The 23,788-nt window shown below is 42.3% G+C and overlaps 1 protein-coding gene across 1 annotated transcript in view; it reads left to right on the top strand.

Annotated features, from left to right (window-relative positions):
* Window positions 1-23,788, top strand: part of LOC109874064 (kinase suppressor of Ras 2) — an 81,137-nt gene that overhangs the window by 19,681 nt on the left and 37,668 nt on the right. Inside the window, exons 2-9 of the mRNA XM_031815671.1 lie at window positions 13,073-13,080; window positions 14,452-14,535; window positions 15,187-15,275; window positions 15,883-15,900; window positions 16,158-16,264; window positions 18,027-18,196; window positions 18,627-18,697; window positions 19,435-19,507. Coding sequence (XP_031671531.1) covers window positions 13,073-13,080; window positions 14,452-14,535; window positions 15,187-15,275; window positions 15,883-15,900; window positions 16,158-16,264; window positions 18,027-18,196; window positions 18,627-18,697; window positions 19,435-19,507 — 620 coding nt within the window. The remainder of the gene's footprint in view (window positions 1-13,072; window positions 13,081-14,451; window positions 14,536-15,186; window positions 15,276-15,882; window positions 15,901-16,157; window positions 16,265-18,026; window positions 18,197-18,626; window positions 18,698-19,434; window positions 19,508-23,788) is intronic.

The raw sequence follows: 23,788 nt of genomic DNA, 5'->3' as shown, positions 1-23,788 counted from the left end.
GTAAAGAGCAGAGTAGAATTGCTTAAACTGATTGTTGATTTCTTTGGGATTGGTAGAAGTTAAATCAGCTGCAACACAGATTTCAGGTATGGTGCTGCTAGCAGCGGATTGTCGAAGCTGGTGAGATAACAACTTGCCAGCTTTCTCTGTGTTCATAGAATTTTTGCCTCAACTTAAGCAGAAGCTGCTCCGTTTGTTTGGTGGAAAGATTGTCAAATTCCGATTGGTGTAACAGTCTCTCTTTGTAGAGTTCAGGAGTTGGAGGAGAGGCATATCTGTTGTCCACATCTAGAATGAGATGAGGTAGGCATGTGGTGTGCTGTTTGTTGTCATACGCTGTGTATTAAATGATTTGGCCTCTTAGATATTCTTTTAATGACTCCCACACAGTAGAGTGAGACATGTCAGGGGTGCAGTCGATCTATAAAAAGACATAAATGTGAGTTGATATGTATTTTTTAAAGGCACTACAGGATAGTAGTAATGGGTCAAGTCACCACGTTAGTTGTGACACAGTACTGTCCAGAAAGCGGACATCTAGCTGGACAGGGCTATGGTCTGAGATAACGATGCTATTATATTGGCTATTAGTTACAAAAGGAATAATTCTATTGTCTGGCAGGAAAAAGTAAATCCTAGAGTATGTGCTGTGGACTGGAGAAAAAATGGAGTACTGTTTAGCAGTGGGATTGCTCGTCCTCCATGGATCAGACAAATTATAGGATTCTTGAAATGAGTTGACTACTGCGCCTGAATTTGAAATTACATTGTTGGGTTTCGGTCTGGATCTGTATGGACTTGGATGCAATACACAATTGAAATCTCCGCCCGATATCAAATGATGAGAGTTAAGGTCAGGAAGTGTTGTGATGAGGTCAGAGAAAAATTGAGTGTCAACCCAATTAGGACCATAGAGGTAAGCCAGAATAACCTGTGTGCTAAACAATTTCCCCATCACTATAATATATCTTCCATTAGTATCTGAAATGACTATGGCGGAGACAAACGGGGTGCCTTTTCTGATAAGGATGGCTGCCCCTCTAGGCCTTCGCACCAAGGTTAGAGTGAAATATCTGGTCGACCCATCCTCTCGCTAGTTTATCATGGTCACTGGACCAGAGATGGGCCTCTTGGAGAAAAACAATGTCCGGACGTAAGGACTTAAGATGAGCATACACTCGGCTACGCTTGATCACCTGGTTAATTCCTTTTAAGTTCCACCTGATAAAGCATGTGGAGCCTAGAGTATGTGAATCAGAAATTGATGTTAGTATGATCACATGGCCAGTGTACTAAAAGGTCAGAGTAATAAAATATAATGAATATTATTTTTTTTTTAAACCAGCTAAAAACAACAGAAAACCTTGGACCCCTATGCTGGCCTTCCCCCTGTTGGAAGGCTGCATCTAGCTCTCCTAGACTAGAGCAACATGCAACCATGTAAAACTGAACATCATTAGAGCTCTATCCAGGGTGAACATAATCAAGTTTACACCTAGGGAAGGGATTTTGGAGGGAACCACCACAGTTATCTAAGGTATCTTATGCAATATGCATATTTGAAGGATAGTAAAATAATATATAAAAAAGGAGGAATGGGTATATGTCCCCCAAGACCAACCCCATCCACTTAGGATGACTTAAATATATATATATATCTATACATATATAGATACACACATATACTTTAAAATCATTTAATTAAATAAGTAAATAGGAAAACAAACCCAGTAAAATTCAACATTTGTATAAATGTAACCCTCTGTTGAATATCCTAACAATCCAGAATATCGAAAATTGACAAGCGCTTGGCATTTAATACCCGTCCTGCAGTGTTCGCTCGGCTATACAACCTTCAAACCCATGCCATCCGCCACCAAGCACCAGGGCAGACCAATATGAGAGCAAAATTGCAAGATTAAGTTATAATGCTGTAATTCCATCAAATGGTTGTTTTATGCAACAGACTAGACTGCTCATCTGTGTGTGTTCTACTGAGGATGGGCCTCTGGAAAATTTACGATGTCATTGGGTGATACCGCATTCCAGAGCATGAGTTAATGGGGTGGCAGGTAGCCTAGTGGTTAGTGTGTTGGGCCAGTAACCAAAAGTTTGCTAGATCAAATCCCCAAACTGACAAGTAAAAAAATATTTTGTTCTATCCCTGAACAAGGCAGTTAACCGTTCCTAGGTCATTGTTGTAAATAAGAATTTGTTCTGAACTGACTTGCCTGGTTAAATAAAAAAAGTAATGTTTCTGTTATATAAGATACCAGGGAGAGATGACTTCAAGGCCAAAAATTGGATACTGTCTGCTGTGAATTCTAAGTATCTTTCATACAAATCTTAACCTTGTGACCCATTCCATTTATCTGTTGTTTGTCATATAGACTGAAGGAGGATGGACTTTGCTATAAAATGCTGTGGCTCAAACCAGCTCGTTGAGTTCTCAGTGATCACCTCCAGGGGTGATTACAGCAGTAATTAAATAATAAGGTTTGATTGTTTTGAAGAAATCTAAAAGTCTCTCCTTTTCATTAGAACGATTCCACCACACCAACCAGTCACATAGTAAAGAATAATACACATGGTCCTATGGGAGTATAAACTTGTATGTAACATGTCTAAAGAAGGCCAGTTGAATTGCTTCTTTAATCAGGACAACAGTTTTCAGCTGTGCTAACATAATTGCAACAGGGTTTTCTAATGATCAATTAGCCTTTTAAAAGGATCAACTTGGATTAGCTAACACAACGTGCCATTGGAACACAGGAGTGATGGTTGCTGATAATGTAGATATTCCATCAAAAGCATCCGTTCCCAGCTACAATAGTCATTTGCAACATTAACAATGTCTACACTGTATTTCTGACCAATTTGACGTTATTTTAATGGACAAAAAAAATGCTTTTTTTTGGCAGCATGGTGGAGGCACATCTCTAATCAAGATATGAATTCCCTATTTGGTCTACTTGATTAGTTGATTAGTAATTTGGGTTTCGATTCCAGATTAAATGTTACAAAATGAACACGGTGGGGGAGATGTTGGTCAAGAATTAATAGTAAATTGTTCGCCCTGGATCGGCGCACGAGAAAATGTGTCTTCACATGTTGCTGCTCACCAGCTCCTCCTAGGCATTCTATTTCTATGGCTGGCTTCTCCCCTGTCTGCAATTCAGCTTGCCACAGAAAACATTTGTCTCACTGCTTCTCTCCATTCTGAATTGTCCAAATGAGAGACTGGTCTGTGCCATCCGGTTCAGGCATAGTATGTCCTACTTTGCAGTCCCTCTCTCGTTGCCATGTTTCATTGGTTAGAATAAAACACTTACGGGAAAAAGTGGTGGTGTGGATATTTGTTTCACATCCATGATAATAGTTTCTAATGACCATCATCATGATGTGTAACAACGGAAAAGCAAGATGGCACTTGGGGATAGGTGAGGAGAGGGAGGGGTGTTCTCTTCATCAAAGATGACAGCAGATCAAAGATGACAGCAGAATGATATTCTGTTGAAAAAGTTGAACCCACGCGTTGTGTTTGTCATGGAAACAGCGTTGGCAACAAGGCTCTTTGTCTCGAGTCAACAGAGTTTATTTCACACCGCAAAAATGAAAGTTACATTTCACCACTCTTTGTGTTTCATATATACGTATATACAGTACCGGTCAAAAAAATGTAGAACACCTACTCATTCAAGGGGTTTTTCTTAATTTTTTACTATTTTCTACATTGTAGAATAATAGTGAAGACATCAAAACTATGAAATAACACATATGGAATCATGTAGTAACCAAAAAAAGTGTTAAACAAATGAACAAATGATCAATTAGCCACTCTTTGCCTTGATGACAGCCTTTCACACTCTTGGCATTCTCTCAACCAGCTTATATATAGTCATATATATACACCTGTAGGCATCATGCTGTATGAACTATAAGTCCATGCCTTGTCTTTTGCCACCTTTTACCGTGCCACCTTTTAGCATGCCACCTTTTTACTGTGCCACCTTTTACCGTGCCACCTTTTATCGTGCCACCTTTACCGTGCCACCTTTTAGCATGCCAACTTTTTCCGTGCCACCTTTTACCGTGCAACCTTTTTCCGTGCCACCTTTTACCGTGCAACCTTTTACCGTGCCACCTTTTACCATGCCACCTTTTACCATGCCACCTTTTACCGTGCCACCTTTACCGTGCCACCTTTTACCGTGCAACCTTTTACCGTGCCACCTTTTACCATGCCACCTTTTACCATGCCACCTTTTACCGTGCCACCTTTACCGTGCCACCTTTTACCGTGCCTGTCATTAAAAAGGCACTAGATATGTATTTTTGGCAGAAATGGTTTAATATCCTCCATGTCCATGTCTCTACTCTCTCCCTTCCTGTGCTGTTGTTGTTTGGTTGTTTGTCATGTCATTAGAGGATAGAGGACAGCGAGTGGAGGGGGAAAGGGGGATGAAGGGATAGAGGGATGAGTGGAGGGGGATGGAGAATATGTCTCCATCCTTATTAAACAGAAACGGATGGAGGAGGACACTGTAGTCTGGCGCCTTTGGGTTACTCAGACCTCCGGTTCTGTGTGTCTGTGTGTCTGTGTCTGTGTCAAATCAAATGTTATTGGTCGCATACATATATTTAGCAGTGTGTGTATTTGCGTGTGTGTGTGTGCTTGCGCACATGCTGAGGTGCACTCACAAAGGTCAATCAGGTAAGGCTAATATACTGTACCATCGTACAGAGGTTTCAGGACTTGACCCTCTGTGTGAGAAAAAACTGGCAGGTCACAGAGGCATCAACATCATCTGATGGTTGCTCTTGTGTTATGAGGCTGTTAGTGTAAACAGACAGAACAATAAGCAGATATATCAGTTCCCGTTCTCTATTACATTATCAGGCTGAGTGTAATTGGGTGATGTATTGGACTGTGAACCACAGACACAGAGTCACAAGCCCCAGGGATAGGGTGGCGGGGACTAGTAGTTGTTAGCGTTGGATTTTGTTTGCTCAGCAATGTGAGTGGTGATTTTAGACCTAAAGGTCAGGTCATAGGTAATGTACACTACCGTTCAAAAGTTTGGGGTCACTTAGAAATGGCCTTGTTGAAAGACCGATAGCTGTGGAATGTGTTGGACGAGAGGAGAGCAACGTGTGAAACAGGGGAGACAGATGGACATCTGTGGATTAGATGAAGGAGGGGTTGAGGTCAGGAGATGAGGACAGATTTTCTTAAAGGAGCAATAAAGGTTTGGTATCCTGTTACCCTCTTTATTAACTTCCTGTAGAGCCATAAACTGTAAGGATTGGAGAGAGGGAGTGTCTTAAGTAGGATGAATATAACTATGATGGAGGGAAAAAACATTTTTTTGCCAAGGCAGGAAACTTCAGTGGCTTCAGATTAAATTACATGTTCACAGAACTGCTTGTTGCAATTTCGATGAGGCTCTCTTGTTCAGATATCAGTATGTGGAGTGGAGGCAGGGCATGAAAGGAATAACGAAGCCAGTTGTTTGTGTCATCCGTTTCGGGAAAGTACCTCCGTAATTGCGCACCCAACTCACTCAGGCGCTTCACCATATCACATTTGACATTGTCCGTAAACTTGAGTTAATTTGCACACGAAAAATCTTACAATGATGGAAAGACCTGTGTGTTGTCCTTGTTAATGCAGACAGAGAAGAGCTCCAACTTCTTAATTATAGCCTAAATTTTGCCCCGCACATTGAATATAGTTGCGGAGAGTCCCTGTAATCCTAGATTCAGACCATTCAGATGAGAAAGAACATCACCCAGATAGGCCAGTCATATGAGAAATTCGGTCAGACAAGTGAAAATTATCGTCAGTAAAGGAAACTTTAAACTTGTTTCTCAATTAAAAAAGAAAACGTGTCAATACTTTGCCCCAGCGCACTTCTGTATGTTGTAAAAGTGTTACATGCTTGCTGCCCATATCATTGCATAGTGCAGAAAATACACAAGAGTTCAGGGGCCTTGCTTTAACAAAGTTAACCATTTTCACTGTACTGTCCAAAATATATTTCAAGCTGTCAGGCATTCCCTTGGCAGCAAGAGCCTCTTGGTGTATGCTGCAGTGTACCCAAGTGGCGTCGGGAGCAACTGCTTGCACGTGCATTACCACAACACTATGTCTCCCTGTCATGGCTGGCTTTTGCTCCATCAGTACAGATACCAACACATCTTCACCACCAAAGTCCATTTGATGTCACAAAGCTGTCCAGTACTTAAAACTACTTGGCACCACACGTCCCGCTAGGGCACCTCCCCCCACTGCTCAACTGACACAGTAGCACACAGAACGCAAAAAATATTCTTAGAAATATTTAACCTCCACACATTAACAAGTCCAATAGCTCAAATGAAAGATAAACACCTTGTTCATCTAGCCACCAAGTGGTTTTACAGCGAAAAGATAGCACATATTTATGTCAAACCACCACCAAAGATAGGCTAATTTACATAGCCATTTTGTAGAACAATAGATGCAATCACAAAAGCAGGATTAAAAGTAAAATAATTCACTAACCTTTTGAAAATCTTCATCGGATGACAGGAATAGGACATGTTATACAGTACATTTATGTTTTTTTCAATAATATGCTAATTATATCCATAAATCACGGTTTACATAGAAGGTCATGGCTAAAAAATGCTACAACAATGCCTGGAGAAATTATGGTAACTCTGCCAGATAACAGAAATACACATCATAAACGTTGACTAAATATACATGTTCTACATATACTTAGAAAGATACACTTCTTCTTAATAAAACAGCTGTGTTACATTTATTTTTAACTTTACAGATTTCGTTCACTAGGCTATAATGTGAGTCGGCGCTCAGGAATTAGCATTTTGGCTCCTCCACAGAAACCCAAATTTAACACATAAATGTTCCCTTACCTTTGCTGTTCTTCCATCAGAAGACCTGGAAGGGTTTATACTTACCAAAAACAGCTTTAGTTTTGAAGTCTGTGTCTTTCGGTTATCAAACACGACATATTTCGGTTGAAATGCAGCCAAAAAGTAAAGTTAGTTCGCACCAAAACGTCGAAATTACATATTATATGTCGACTAAACTTGTCAAACTTGGTTCAGAACACAGCGTTAGCATGCTATATAGCTTCACCGCAATTCTCAGGACAAAGAGAAACACACGCATCGTTTAATCAATCTTGAAAGAAAGACACCACAGGCGCAGAATGCGCGTGAGATCTCGCGCGACCGAAAGGATTCGGCCGTCATTAATCTCGTGAGTGCGCGATTCACACAATGAGAAGCCCCATTGAAAGCGGACACCGCGCTGAAGGCATAGGAACTGTTCCCAGGACCGTAGGTGCTTGGGAAGGGTGGGGGCGATGACGTCAAAGTTGGGCCAACTTTTTGGATGACAAGAGAGAGTTTGGGAGAATGAGTGCCCTGAGAGTTCTGCTTTACTTACAGACATAATTTAAACGGTTTTAGAAGCTTTAGAGTGTTTTCTATTCAATAATATTTATTATATGCATATATTAGCAATTTTTTACAGATTTTTTTTCTGTTTACTATGGGCACGCATTTCACCAACGGGGGCAGTATTCTGCCCTAGCCTTAACAGGTTTTAAAAAATATCCTCTCCTGTTGTCCTGTTTCCAGTGGTTTGCAGAAGAGGATTGAGTCTGTTGACTCATCCAGCTGTAACGCATAGAATTCACTGGCTTGTATGCGAAGCAGTAATTGTTTCAAACATCTCCTGCCATGTCACTGATGCATCGTGAAACAATGTTTGCGTCGTGAAACTCGGTAGCTCACCATATAAGATGCTTCTAGCCCCTTCTTATTAATGGTATCTGTTGCTTTTATACATGTCGTGCTACTCGAAAGTCGTCTTAATTCTCGCAAAAAAAAACTCCCGTGGCTTATTTTTCAAATTGGCATGTTTTGTTTTTAAATGCCTGCGCAAGAGTGAAGGTTTCATCGAGTTGTGAGCTAGTACTTTTGCACATCTAACACACTGGCTGAGGAAAGGCACTACTCCCAATATGATTAAACCCAAATCAATGTTGTTCTCATCATATTTGCGCCTCTGAGATGGTTCAACGTCCTTGTCTGTTGTTCGGTGCTTTCCCGAGTAAGGGCGCAGTAGCTCTTCGGCTGCATCAGATTCACAACTGTCAGTGTCCATGCAATTACTGATGATAAATGGACTTAATTAAGGTATCACTTGTCACTTTAAATAACGGCACTTTAATAATGTGTACATATCCTACACTACTCGTCTCATATGTATATACTGTATTCTATTCTATACCATCTACTGCACCTTGCCTATGCCGCACAGCCATCGCTCATCCATATGTTTATATGTACATAGTCTTATTCATCCCTATACATTTGTGTGTATAAGGTAGTTGTTGTGAATTTGTTAGATTACTTGTTAGATATTACTGTATTGTCGGAACTAGAAGCACAAGTATTTCGCTACACTCGCATTAACATCTGCTAACCATGTGTATGTGAACAATAAAATTTGATTTGATTTTCGTGCAAACGGAATGGACAGTAGCTACGTTTGGCTACATACGGACTGTTAGTGGAATTCCCACGAGAGAGTAACGGTTAATGTGATTGGATGTTAACTAGTTGACAAGGCTACCTGTATTTGACATTGTGTTGTTATTTTGCTAAACACTAGATGGTTTCATTTGATTTTTGGCAATGAAACGAGGCTACTCAGGCGAGAAAAAAACCTCACCCAAATGTATACTGTTAGAAAATATAAATGGACTGTTTGAAAATGGAAGAATTATTATTATTTTAAAATCTGAATCACATTTTTATTTGGCGTACCCCCAAAGGCATTGCGTGTACCCCTAGGGGTACTGTTTTAGACAATTGAGACATGGATTGTGTGTGTGCCATTCAGAGAGTGAATGGGCAAGACACAATATTGAAGTGCCTTTGAACAGGGTATAGTAGTAGGTTCCAGGTGCACCAGCTTTTGTCAAGAACTCCAACGCTGCTGGGTTTTTCAAGCTCAACAGTTTCCCGTGTGTATCAAGAATGATGGTCCACCACCCAAAGGACATCCTGCCAACTTGACACAACTGTGGGAAGCATTGGAGTCAACATGGGCCAGCATCCCTGTGGAACACGTTTGACACCTTGTAGAGTCCATTCCCTGACAAATTGAGGCCTTTCTGAGGGCAAAACTCAATATTAGGAAGTTGTTCCTAATATTTTGTACACTGTGTATAAAACATTGAACACAGTGATACAGTAGTTCCAAAGAAAGTAGTTCCAAAAAAGTAGTTCCAAAGAACAGTTTTTCTGGACAGGGGATAGATCATACTGTACATTTAAGCTAAAAGCATTATTCAGCGTGTAGGGATAAATATCTTACCATCATCTTACCAGTACTCTATATACTTTCCACTTTGACTCGGTCTATGAAGCTATTTTATAAATAGCTCGCTCGCTCGCTCTCTCTCTCTCTCTCTCTCTCTCTCGCTCTCTCTCTCTCTCTCTCTCTCTCTCATTGAAACATTCCCATCCAGAACACAATGTGATTCCTCTTCAAGGCCATGTGATTGAGTGGAGGAGCACTGAAGGCCACCTGTGCTTTCATATTAAGATTAGCTTTACTGTATGGATGGTGCTCCAATGCATTTAGGAGAAGAATGGGGAGGGCTCTCTCCTTCGCTATTGCTGAATCTTTCTCCAAGTCATCTTTTTCTTTCTTTCTTTCTCTCTCTCTCTCACTCACTCACACTCTCACACTCACACTCTCTCACACACACACACCACACACACACACACACACACACACACACACACACACACACACAAACACACACAGACCAGTGGCGGAAGGTGCCATTTAAGATGAGGGAGGATGATTAAAAAAAATTGGAACATGGTCTTATTTCTATTACAGCATATTGGATGACTGACATTCATATTCCATTCACCCAGCTCAATGTAACATCAATAGGTTTAGGCTATTACATGATACTCACATTTTCCCTGTACACATCATGAGGTTGCTACAAGCTAGCCTATGAATGAAAGTTTACAACGTAGGTGCACAGGTTGAGAGCATTTTGAGTAATCAAGGTGGCAGACAGTGACACATTCAATACCGCCTTGCACACTCTTGCCTTCATCTAGCTGATCTAGGGTGTAATCATTAGTCCAACAGTTTCAAATGTCGGTGGAAGGAATTGGTGGAATGAATGCAAACACAGTTCACTTTCATAGCAACCACATAAAAACAGCCTCATCACTTTGCTCATTGTATAGATAATTCCTTCTAGCAACTACAGTATCTACGCACTCTCCTCCTCTCACCTCTTCCCTTCGCTTGTGGACTTCAGTGCACAACACATCAGCTGTCTTTGACCAAGCCAAACCTTCATATCATGACCACTAACCTGAATTTGTACAATTTGATTTGATTTGATACACACGGCCTACATTGTTGTCAAGTCATAGTCAACATAAATACTAACGCGTAAACCCGCTATAATCATGCAGTACATTGTACAGTCAGAAAGTGGTTTAGCAGTTACACCGGCGGGCCCCGTTGGCAATATATTTCTAAAACCAAAAGCTTACTTTGACTTTGATGAGCTACCATGTTGGATAGCCATAGCCAGCTAGCTAATAAACTGTAGCATCCCTCTCTGTTTCAGCAGGGTGTTTGAGTAGGCATTGCTAGCTAGGTGAAAGTACAAATAAATACAACCAAATATAGCTGTGTCTCTCTTGCTTCTCCTTCATTTTGGAAGAATTGTCTTTCTCTCTGAGTCAACTACTCAACACATTTTATGCAGTGTTACCTGTAGCTTATGCTTTCAGTACAAGATTCATTATCTGATCTTTTGATTGGGTGGACAACATGTCAGTTCATGCTGCAAGAGCTCTGATAGGTTGGAAGACGTGCTCCGGAAGTTGTCATAATTACTGTGCAAGAACCATGATCCTCCCTGGTTTTGTATAGAAGTCAATGTACCCAGAGGAGGACAGAAGCTAGCTGTCCTCTGTCTACAACATAGTGCTATCCTACATAGTGCTGCTGAAGCTACTGTAGACGTTCATTGCACAACAGTGTTTTAATCAATTATTTGGTGACGTGAATATATTTAGTATAGTTTTATCTGAAAAGGAAGGTTTTTAATGTTTCACAATAAAAAAAAATGAAATTCACTGAGGAGCATGGTCCTCCCCTTCCTCCTCTGCGGAGCCTCCACTGACACACACACACACACACACACACACACACACACACACACACACACACACACACACACACACACACACACACACACACACACAGAAATACAATATACAGATACTCTATCCACACTCCTCACTATAGCTGTACTGTATGTGGGTGGACTGGGGCTGAGTAGTGGCACACAGTGCATTGAGAGGTGCATAATGTATTAGATGCTACTGCTACCGTTGCTGCTATTAATGTGTTCACTAATGGACCTACCAAAGGTTCTATGTTGGAAATACCTTTTGAAGTAAGAGGGTCCCTCTGTGCATACCCTCACAATGGAACATCTGCAAACACACAAAAGCTTTTTATATGGACGATATCATTAACATGCCACCTATTATTGTCTATATATACACGTGTGTCTATATAGCGGGGGTAGGTCAGGTTACTTTGGGATTTTGGTAATAAGGCCCTTTATCGACTTCCCCAGAGTCAGATGAACTCATGGATGCCATTTTTATGTATCCGTGTGCAGTTTGAAGGAGGTTGCTAACTAGCGTGAGCACAATTCAAATCAAAATCAAATCAAATGTATTTATATAGCCCTTCGTACATCAGCTGATATCTCAAAGTGCTGTACAGAAACCCAGCCTAAAACCCCAAACAGCAAGCAATGCAGGTGTAGAAGCACGGTGGCTAGGAAAAACTCCCTAGAAAGGCCAAAACCTAGGAAGAAACCTAGAGAGGAACCAGGCTATGTGGGGTGGCCAGTCCTCTTCAAGTGCAATGACTGGAAGTCTATCGGTATCTGTTAGCATGCTAGTAGATACTGTACCCACAGACTTCCAGTCATTGCGCTAACGCTAGTTAGCATTGGATTATGAAACTACCCCTAACATCCTTCAAAATGGACACAGAGACATACAAATGCTGATTACATTCAATCTCTATGATATAAGGATGATTAGAATAAAGAATACAACTTTTATTTTTTATATAAATAACCATGAGTGAATCATTCAAACCCACGACTTTTAACGTAGATCAGATATTTGTCACTTTATTGTTTTTGAATGTCAGGAAGTTTTAGTCAAAATAGGTAATTATGATTGATTGCAGTAAAGGCCAAAGACACATCTGAGCAGTTGGTACAAATCTATTAATACGCTGAAATGACATGCAGTGCACAAATCAGTGTTTGATTTAGCCCAATCACAATCAGTGGTTACCAGCAGGGAACTATTCAATACCACTGCACGTGTTAATATTTAGGCCTACCCTCCACTGTCCAATGACAAGAATGCATTTGGCTGCAATGCATTGTTGATTCAATCAACCCTTTTGTGTCACTGGTTAAATATCTAATAATGCCTATATTCTTATACATCCATCCCATCCCTCTTTCTCCCTCTCTTCCTTCAGACACTCTGTCAGTGCCTCGCTGGTCCCCACAGATCCCTCGGAGAGACCTGGGAAACTCCATAAAACACAGGTAACGTGTGTGTGTGTACACTTGAATGAAGGTATGAGTGTGTTCAGGCATTAATTTGTGTGTGTGTGTGTCTTAATGTGTGTCTTCCTCTACCAGAGACAGACAGAATGTCGGTCCAATTTAAGGGGGCGCTAGCATAACTCCTCTCCCTGTTCTATTCCTGTTTGAATATCTGATGAATCCCAAATGTCACTAATCTCCAAATTAAACAGTACACCTCCGCTATTGGTCATGGGAATCTTCCAACCTACCGACTTTCTCTCTCCTTCTCTCTCTCTCTCTCTGTTTCTTTGTCCCTCCTCTCTCTCTTATTCACTGTCTTTCTCCACCTCCCCCTCCCCCCTTTCTCTCAGCCTCAGAAGTACGTGGGTGTTAGCTCACTGCTGAATGTTAATGACGAGGAAAGACAGTGGTTGTGCACACACGTCTTAATGCATCATCAGCCAGGGACGAGCGCAAATGTAATTTATATTGGCATTAAATCTCAAGCTGTTATTAAAAGGACAAATGCTCGTTTCTAGGGAGATGGACAACTTTATTTCTCTTCATACTCTTTCTGACATGGTGATTGTCATAGATCTCTATTTGTGCCTAAAAGGACAAATGCTCATTTCTAGGGAGATGGACAACTTTATTTCTCTTTATACTCTTTCTGACATGGTGATTGTCATAGATCTCTATTTGTGCCTCGATGTATCTTCAAAGATGTGGCTCTAAGCACAGGTTATTATTCGTAAGTAAATCATAGCAATGCAATAAACTACTGGCTATAGCAACATCTCCCTGGGAATGAAAAAGATCTATCTGTCAAATCATATCTCACCTTTAATGTCAGTCAACGGTAACTTAGGCAGCGTATGTATGCCTGCCAAAGCAATGTATCATTTAGGCCCCGATCACCAAAATTAGAGCGGGATGCCAGATTGAATTGTGCCCTCCCTGATTCTGTTTAGCACAATACGAGGCAATATGAAGGTTCCTAATGAAGAGATTTGGATTCTGTCAACCCATTCCTATTCCATTACTCCAGCCAGCCCGCTGCTGGTACCCAGACGTCAGATCTATCAGAAAATAAACCCAGAGTTTTTCTTAAATTGGCCACTCAGATACTTCATCCAACCCCAAAGTAGGGAATTGCTTTTTATCATTCAAGACAATTGAGACACACTGTAGTCTTGCTCTGAACGCTGTGCCACGGGCTCTGCTGGGCTCCATCTTCATCTCTGTGACTGATTGCTGTGTTACTGTGTTGATGTAGCAGAATGGCCTCTGTCACAGCCTTTATTCACAGACATCACAGCCACAAACTGAACATTGGTGCAGAGTATTGAAAGGAGTGGGGGCCCCCCAAATTGAATCAAGGTGCATTGGAGATTGGAGCTCAAATTGTTGCGCGGTGGGGAAAGATTAGCCCTATAGGTGTCCATCTTTCTTATGTTATGGAAACATCAACCTGCCAAAGAAATAATAATAATATCATTTTTTTTTTATGTGACTTGTGAATATGAGGCATTCTATGACAAAAGCCATTTGTCATCACAAGGTGAATGGGAATGATAATCCAAAAGGTCACAAGCAATCTGTGATGTTTTTCTGCAGTGATCCACACCTGGTGGCTTTGGTTTGCACTCGTTTATGCGTGAACAAACAGGTGGAAGAGATGTTTTGTTTTGTTTATGTGCTCTGATATCTCTCTCTCTCTTTTCCCCTCTCTCTCTTCTTGTGCTTGCAGGTTTTCCACCAAGTATTGGATGTCTCAGACATGCATAGTGTGTGGAAAAGGAATGTTGTTTGGACTTAAATGTAAAAACTGCAAGTAAGGTCCTTCCTTGTATTATTCTAATCTGTTCAGAAAACATTACCGTATAAAAACATTACCGTATAACAAAACCGTATAAAAGTTTTATTGCCGTGCATAACATGTTTCTAAGGATTTATTTTCGTGTGCTTTAACAGAAGGTAAAAAATATTTAAAAAACATCAACATCAATCAATGATCCTCCTGGTTGGTTATAAAGGTTATAATCAAATCTCCGGCTATAAACTCTTTCTTGTCATCCATATTTGTTCATCCACATTATTATTAGAATTCTGGGAAGGACATTTGTCACCGTATACTTGGGGAACATCTCTGAAAAGAACAAGCAATTATCATTTAAAACAGATTACTTAAGTAAATTAACCAATTTTACAACCAACTGAATGTGACATTTTTGACACAAGGGAAATAATTGGGTGGAACTCAGACAGCGTTTTATTTCCTTAATGACCCAGACTATTAAAAGTTCAAGAATGGGTTTCTTTTAACTGTTTGTAAAATGAGTAGCAGAGATTCAGGGATGTCTGGGGTTGCATCCGAAGTGACAGCCTATGATCAGACTCTGATCAAAAGTAGTGCACTATGTAGGGAATAGGATGCTATTTCTGATGCTGCCCTGGTGAGTGTTTTACTCTGTTGTTTCACCAGGCTGAAGTGCCACAACAAATGTACCAAAGAAGCCCCACCTTGCCATTTACTGATCATCCAAAGAGGAGGAGGAAGTAACCCCCTCAAAGGTAAAAGGACTGTTGGACCAGCAGCTTACTGTAGGACTGAAGACTGACTTCATATGCAGGTCCAACTTCAAGGACGATTTCACCACTCGTCTTTCAATTCATACATGTTATGTCATTTAGCTGATTATTTTATCAGCAGTGATTGCATACATTATGTACCATTTTAATCGCAGTAGAACTTCTTGATACACATGGCACAAACCTTGAGTATTATTCTCATCGTAAGCAGTAACTCAAGTAACTCAAGTAACTCATCTCAAGCTAGGAGACACATATATAGCCCTACTGTAATTACGCAGTGCATATTCATATTAGGTATACTTATTAGGATTCCTAGAATATAGGTGCTTTTGCTATTGAAGTACTATTTTAAAAGCTCATCATTCTCTATTATAGTGCTTTTGTTATTGAAACTTTACTTTAAAAAAACGACTCATTCTCTGTTATAGTGCTTATGTTACTGAAGTATTACTTTAAAGGGCTACTCATTCTCTGTGATAGTGCTTTTGTTTGAAGTACTCATTTAAAAAGATTCTCTGTCATCTAAAGTGAGCTTTAACTGTATGTCCTTTACACCTTTCTCTTTTTCACCCAACCGGTGTGACAGATCACCAAGGAAATCAAGGTAAAATAATCCATTTATGAACCGTTCTTTTGTTTTAGTACAGAACCTTCAAAAAAAGAAAGGGAAGATTCAAGTCTCTGCTACTTGAAGTTGGCAAGCTACAGTATCGTAGGGTGTTCTTAAGTGTTCCCTTGCGAGAGCAAAAAAGGACCATCTTCAAAGAAGAAGAGTTTGTCATATTTTCACATTCAGAAATTTGAGAAAATAAAGACTTTCTCTCAGTGTCTTGTTGTTTGTCTGATTCGGTCTATCCCCAGCTCGTTTGGTACGGACTGAATCGGTACCATGTGACATCAACAACCCGCTCAGGTACACAGACCTGCACATCAGTCAGACGCTGCCCAAAACCAACAAAATCAACAAGGTAGGAACTACCAGACGCATGAAGGCATGCTCACATGTACGTGCGCCCACACATACACACGCACCCCCCCCCCCCCCCCCCGTTCTGTGCTTCCACATCTGAGCTCTGTTATTTTGGTCTGTTTGAAATGTGCATCACCTGAAGTCCAGTCAGACGGACCAGCATTACTGGACCAACCACCGACAACTGGATTATTTTAAAAACAAATTAATCAAAGGTAGCAGCTCATCAGTCCCACAGATACTTTTCAATTCTTCAAACATTGTTTGGGATTTCCGTAAATCCCCCTACCCCATTATTAAGTTTGCAAGTCATCATAACTTCATAATGGAGGTATTTTGTTTGGAAACCCACACTATAGCGTTTTAGACAACTTTTAGTGGATGAGAGTTATAGTTTTATCTCACTGTGATTATATTTGTCTTATTGTGTCACGTTCGTTAGTATAGACGGACCAACGTACGTAGAGTTCCACATATTTATTAGACAGTGAAACTTAGAAAAAACTAAACAATAAAGAATAAACGAACCGTGACTACAATGCAGTGCAAACAGGCAACTAAACATAAACAAACAATATCCCATAACCCACAGGTGGAAAAATGCTACTTAAGTATGATCCCCAATTAGAGACAACGATTACCAGCTGCCTCTAATTGGGAATCATACACAAACACCAACATAGAAAATGAAACCTAGAACCCCACATAAACTAGACTAAAAAACCCTAGTCATGCCCTGACCTACTCGGCCATAGAAAATACAGGCTTTCTATGGTCAGGACGTGACATATTGGGTCTTCATCAGATGTCCTGTCACATGAAATATAACCCATTGGATTGCTTTGAGTCTTTATTTAAACAAGACAGAACTCTTTTTTTATTCACTGTGATAATAAGTAGTTTGATATGAGATCTCCCTTACTCTACCACATCAATACAACCACAAAAAGTTCATGGTGTGTATGTGTGTGTGTGTGTGTGTGTGTGTGTGTGTGTGTGTGTGTGTGTGTGTGTGTGTGTGTGTGTGTGGATGCTATTAATGAACACGCATAGCAGCGCTCAATAATAAGCGAGTGCAACCAAGGCCACTTATTTATACCTTACAACGTAATAGAGCTTTTATCTCTCAAAGAAAAGCCAGCATATCTCTCCCCTAAATCCTATCTTGAGCAGCACTATCTCTATAGACCCGTGTCATAACAACACAATTAGTCGACAGGTGCATTGTCAGGTGTTATCTTCTGAATGAGGAAGTCTGAAAAGAGACAGAGTTCTACCTGCTCTAGGCCATAGAAATGCATTATAGTACTGGTTTATTTAATTATGTGCTCCAGGCACTGAGGTGGATACAGGAGAGAGTTGCCTGAGGGTTCTAGAAGAAGAGAGTGTGTGACTCACAGGGGGGATGAGCTGTCTGTCAATGTTCGACTGAAGGGCACCAAAAAAGCTATCATGTAAACAGCAAGTAAACTCACAAGCCTAGGAAAATGAAATTATTTCGGATTCACAGTCAGTTTTGAGACTTTTTTCACCTGTGGGTCTGTATTCATTTTACACCTTGAAATTGACTCCCTCACTCGCCCTTTTTTTTGTTTGTTTTACCCCTCACTCTCTCTCTCTCTCTCTCTCTTCTCTCTCTCTCTACCTTTCTCTCCCTGTCTGTCATCTCTCCTCTCTCTCTCTCTCTCTCTCTCTCCCTTCCCTCCACCTTTATCTCTCTCTCTCCATCCCTCTCTTTTTCACTCTCTCTCTGTCCTCAGGATCACATCCCTGTCCCGTACCAGCCAGACTCCAGCAGTAACCCCTCCTCCACCACCTCCTCCACACCTTCCTCGCCCGCTCCCCCCCCTCCCTTCCAGTGCCACCCCTCCCTCCCCCCTACACCCTTCCCCACAGTCAGCACGGCAACAGAAACAGTTCAACTTCACAGGTACAGGATGAAATTAAAACCTACTCGTCTCATTTTCACCCCATTTTACACCTGATGTACTTAACAGAAATCACATCTCAATAAGGGGTCCAGGTTTGACATCATAACAGACCATCAGACCAACTCTTGAATGCCCCACTACTTGAAGTTTATTGTTGTGTCTAAAAACACACATTTGCTCAAAACATTTTTTTAATGCTTAAGTGTGTGTACAGTACATTACTGTATTTATACTTGGGGAAACTTCAAAAATTACTGGAGGATGTCTTTAAAGTACATTTAGAAATGTTATCTGATAGAAGTAGTAAATGTAGTGCCACTCCGCTACTCTTTGATTTTTAGAGCTGTCTGTCCTACATCTCTGCTCTAGGAAAGAAATATCATTATTGCCATTTCAACCCTTCTATGAACCCAGCTCTGTACCACTCAGACCCATTCTCCCTCTCTCCCTCTCTGCAGCTTCTTCTTACTTCAAATACAAGCAGCAGTTCATCTTCCCAGGTAAGTGCCTCTTAATTGATCATTACGCCTAACCAAAATGCACTGCACTAGGCCAAAGGAAGAGGAGGAGGACTTTTTTGACGTTGTGATTTGATGCTTCTGTTCGTCTCCTCCTTGACAGCTTCTAAACTCTAAAGCCTTTTTCTCTCTAAGCCTGTCTTAGTTTTTGGTCCCTTAATGTGGAGACTTGAGCATCTCCTGGCTGGACCATTGCAGAAGGGTCTTTTAAAACAGTGTTTCTTAATCCTGGTCCATTTTGGTTTTGGCCCTAGCACTACACAGCTGATTCCATTTATCAAGCTTTGATGATTTTATTTAAGTGTGTAGCACTAGGGACACAATCAAAATGTGCACCCCTTTGGTTCCTGAGGACCAGGATTAAGAAACACTGTTTTAGAGAGATATTTCACAAGAGGGGATGTGACTGAAATCATATGGGGGTGGGAGAGAACATTTAGGAGATACAGTATGGTGGTATAGGATCGGTCCTGACAGAGTATCTCATGTATCTCAAGTCCTGAGTAGTAACAACTCCTAATGCTTATTATTTATTATTTACAGCCCCTGTATTGTTGTAATGATTTAGCATGGACCTCACCCCCCAGGCATGACCCTTGAAGCCCCCAGCAGAGCTCAGTAGATTATTGCAGGGTTATTACATACATAGATTATTACACTGTAGTTACCATGGTATAAGGGCTATTTTATGATTTACCATATACTGTATACTGCTCCAGACGTGTCCCCGGCACCAGAGGCTCCTAACAGAACACCCCAGGTCATCCTTCATCCTGTCCTGTCTGAGCCTGGGTGAGTAGAAATCTAGATCAAATCGTATTAGTCACATGAGCCGAATACAACAGGTGAAGACCTTACTGTGAAATGCTTACTTACGAGCCCCTAACCAACAATGCAGTTTTAAAAAAATACGAGGAAGAGTAAGAAATAAAAGTAACAAGTAATTACAGAGCAGCAGTAAAATAACAACAGTGAGACTATACACAGGGGGGTACCGGTACAGAGTCAATGTTCGGTAATATGTCCATGTAGGTAGAGTTAGTAAAGTGACGATGCATAGATGATAACAACAGAGAGTAGCAGCGGGGGAAAAGAGGGGGGGGGGCAGTCTATGACTAGGGTGGCTGGAGTCTTTGACAATTTTTAGGGCCGTCCTCTGACACTGCCTGGTATAGAGGTCCTGGATGGCAGGAAGCTTGGCCCCAGTGATGTACTGGGCCGTACGCACTACCCTCTGTAGTTCCTTGCGGTCGGCGGCCGAGCAGTTTCTATACCAGGCAGTGATGCAACCAGTCCGGATGCTCTCGATGGTGGAGCTCTAGAACTTTTTGAGGATCTGAGGACCCATGCCACATTTTTTGTCTCCTGAGGGGGAAGAGGTTTTGACAGTCTTCACGACTGTCTTGGACCATGTTAGTTTGTTGGTGATGTGGACACCAAGGAACTTGAAGCTCTCAACCGGCTCCACTACAGCCCTGTTGATGAGAATGCTCAGTCCTCTTTTTTCTGTAGTCCACAATCATCTCCTTTGTCTTTATCACATTGAGGGAGAGGTTGTTGTCCTGGCACCACACGGCCAGGTCTCTGACCTGCTCCCTATAAGCTGTGTCATTGTTGTCTGTGATCAGGCCTACCACTGTTGTGTCATCGGCAAACTTAATGATGGTGTTGGAGTCATACCTGGCCGTGCAGTCATGAATGAACAGGGAGTACAGGAGGGGACTGAGCACACACCATTGAGGGGCCCCTGTGTTTAGGATCAGCATGGCGGATGTTGTTACCTACCCTTACCACCTGGGGGTGGCCGGGTCAGGATGTCCAGGATACAGTTGCAGAGGGAAGTGTTTAATCCCAGGGTCCTTAGCTTATTGATGAGCTTTGAGGGCACTATGGTGTTGAACGCTGAGCTGTATTCAATGAATAGCATTCTCACATAGGTGTTCCTTTTGTCCAGGTGTGAAAGGGCAGGGTGGAGTGCAATAGAGATTGCGTCATCTGTGGATCTGTTAGGGCGGTATGCAAATTGGAGTGGGTCTATGGCTTCTGGGATAATGGTGTTGATGTGAGCAATGACCAGCCTTTCAAAGCAATTCATGACTACAGACTTGAGTGCTACGGGTCGGTAGTCATTTAGGCAAGTTACCTTAGTGTTCTTGGGCACAGGGACTATGGTGGTCTGCTTAAAATATGTTGGTATTACAGACTCGGACAGGGAGAGGTTGAAAATGTCAGTGAAGACACTTGCCAGTTGGTCAAGCGCATGCTCGCAGTACACGTCCTGGTAATCCGTCTGGCCCTGCTGCCTTGTGAATGTTGACCTGTTTAAAGGACTTACTCACATCGGCTGCGGAAAGTGTGATCACTGGTGGCTCCTCGCTGGCTGTCAGCTCTGGTGGTTCCGGACAGGAGGGAGACTCTGGCGGCTCAGGACAGGAGGGAGACTCTGGCGGATCCGGACTGGAGGGAGACTCTGGCGGATCCGGACTGTGACCCGCCGTGGTAGGATCCGGACTGCGATCTGTCGTGGTAGGTTCCGGACTGTGACCCGACGTAGGAGGTTCCGGTCTGCGGTCCAATGTAGGAGGTTCCGGTCTGCGGCCCGTCGTAGGAAGTTCCGGTCTGTAGACTGTTGCCGGACGCTCTGGACTGGGTACTGTTGCCGGACGCTCTGGACTGGGTACTGTTGCCGGACGCTCAGGACTGGGTACTGTTGCCGGACGCTCTGGACTGGGTACTGTTGCCGGACGCTCTGGACTGGCGAGGCGCACTGTAGGCCTGGTGCGTGGTGCCGGCACGGGTGGTACTGGGCCGAGGACACGCACCTCAGGGCGAGTGCGGGGAGGAGGAACAGGGAGTACTGGACCCTGGAGGCGCACTGGTAGCCTGGTGCCGGCACTGGAGGTACCGGGCTGGGGACACGCACCTCAGGGTGAGTGCGGGGAGGAGGAACAGGGTGTACAGGGCTCTGGAGACACTCTGGAGACGCACAGGAAGCCTAGGACACACACCTCAGGGTGAGTGCGGAGAGCAGGCACAGGATGTACTGGGCTGTGGAGGCTTACTGGAGGTCTGGAGTGTAAAGCTGACACGACCCGTCCTGGCTGGATGCTCATTCTAGCCCGGCCAATGCGAGGAGCTGGAATATAGCAATGAAATGCACTGGAGACACCGTGCGCATCTCTGCATGACACGGTGCCTGACCAGTTACACGCTCCCCACGGTAAGCACAAGGAGTTAGCTCAGGTCTCCTACCTGAGTTAGCCAATCTTAGTAACATTTTTTATTGGGGCTGCCTCTCGGGCTTCCGTGCTAGCCGTGTACCCTTATATCTTCGCCGTTCCTCCATTATCCTGTATCCCTCCTCGCACTGTTCCAAAGAATCCCATGCAGGCTCTGGCATTCTCCCTGGATCGATCGACCAACTCTCAATCTCCTCCCAGGTTGTTACCTATTCGTCCTTCTCCCGGGTCCATTCCTCCATTAAGCGCTGTTCCTCCCAATCACACTGCTTGGTCCTTTTATGGTGGGTTATTCTGTCACGTTCGTCGTATGGAGGAGACCAAAGCGCAGCGTGATTAGAATACATACTTTTTAATGAAGACGAAGAACACTTAACAAACTATACAAAAACAACAAACCGAACGTGAAGCTATATAAAACTAGTGCAGACACAGGTAACTAGACATAGACATAGATAATAACCCACCAAATACCCAAAGAACATGGCTGCCTAAATATGGTTCCCAATCAGAGACAACAATAAACACCTGCCTCTAATTGAGAACCAATCTAGGCAACCATGGACATATATATACACCTAGATGATAAACAACCCCATAAACCTACAAAACCCCTAGACAGTACAAAAAACACATACATCACCCATGTCACACCCTGACCTAACCAAAACAATAAAGAAAACAAAGAATACTCAGGTCAGGGCGTGACACCCGGCTACTTTGAGCTGCTCTGTGTGAGCATTTTCCTGTTTGCTTATGGCGAAATACAGCTCATTCAGTGCTGTCTTAGTGCCAGCATCCGTTTGTGGTGGTATGTAGTCAGCTACGAAAAATACAGATGAAAACTCTCTAGGTAGATAGTGTGGTCTACAGCTTATCATGAGATACTCTACCTCAGGCGAGCAAAACCTCGAGACCTCCTTAGATATCGTGCACCAGATGTTATTTACAAAAATACATAGTCTGCCACCCCTTGTCTTACCAGGCGCCGCTGTTCTGTCCTGCCGATACAGGGTATAACCGGCCAGTTGTATGTTGATAATGTCATCTTTCAGCCATGACTCCGTGAAGCATAAGATATTACAGTTTTGAATGTCCCGTTGGTAGTTTAATCTTCCGCTTAGGTCATCGATTTTATTTTCCAAAGATTGCATGTTTGCTATCAGAATGGAAGGAAGTGGGGGTTTATTCAATCGCCTACGTATTCTTAGAAGGCAGCCCGCCCTCTGGCCCCTTTTTCTCTGCGTTCTCTTCATGCAAATGATGGGGATCTGGGCCTGTTCCCGGGAAAGCAGTATATCATTCATGTCGGGCTCGTTAAAGGAAAAAAGGATTCTGCCAGTCCGTGGTGAGTAATCGCAGCCCAGAAGTTATTTTCGGTCATAAGAGATGGTAGCAGTAACATTATGTACAAAATAAGTAAAAAAACAAGTTACAAACAACGCAAACACAATTGGTTAGGAATACGTAAAACGTCAGCCTTATTTTTCAGTGCCATTTTGGAGTTAAACTGTTGACAAATACCTCTGATTCTTCCTCCGGATCCATTCACCAGTGAAGTAGGTCAGAAAATAACCTAAATGTTATTTTTTTATGATGTGCTGAGAAATGTTGTCACAAGCGATGCGGTCACAGAGTAATGTCCGTGTGGGCAAAAAAACAGACTGTTTCAGATAACCCTCATATCACATCTTGTCGGCCTATCTCTGTCCCTTCATTGGTTAAAGAGGATAGCGACTTTGAATCATTTGAGCAAAGATGTTTTGGTGACAATTTCAATGAGAGATGAAGGGCTAGACAAACACTCTGGGGCTAATGTTAGCATGGCCTTCAC

Source organism: Oncorhynchus kisutch, linkage group LG3 (genome assembly GCF_002021735.2).
Source record: "Oncorhynchus kisutch isolate 150728-3 linkage group LG3, Okis_V2, whole genome shotgun sequence".
Lineage (NCBI taxonomy): Eukaryota > Metazoa > Chordata > Actinopteri > Salmoniformes > Salmonidae > Oncorhynchus > Oncorhynchus kisutch.
This window is presented reverse-complemented; position numbering and strand designations above follow the sequence as displayed.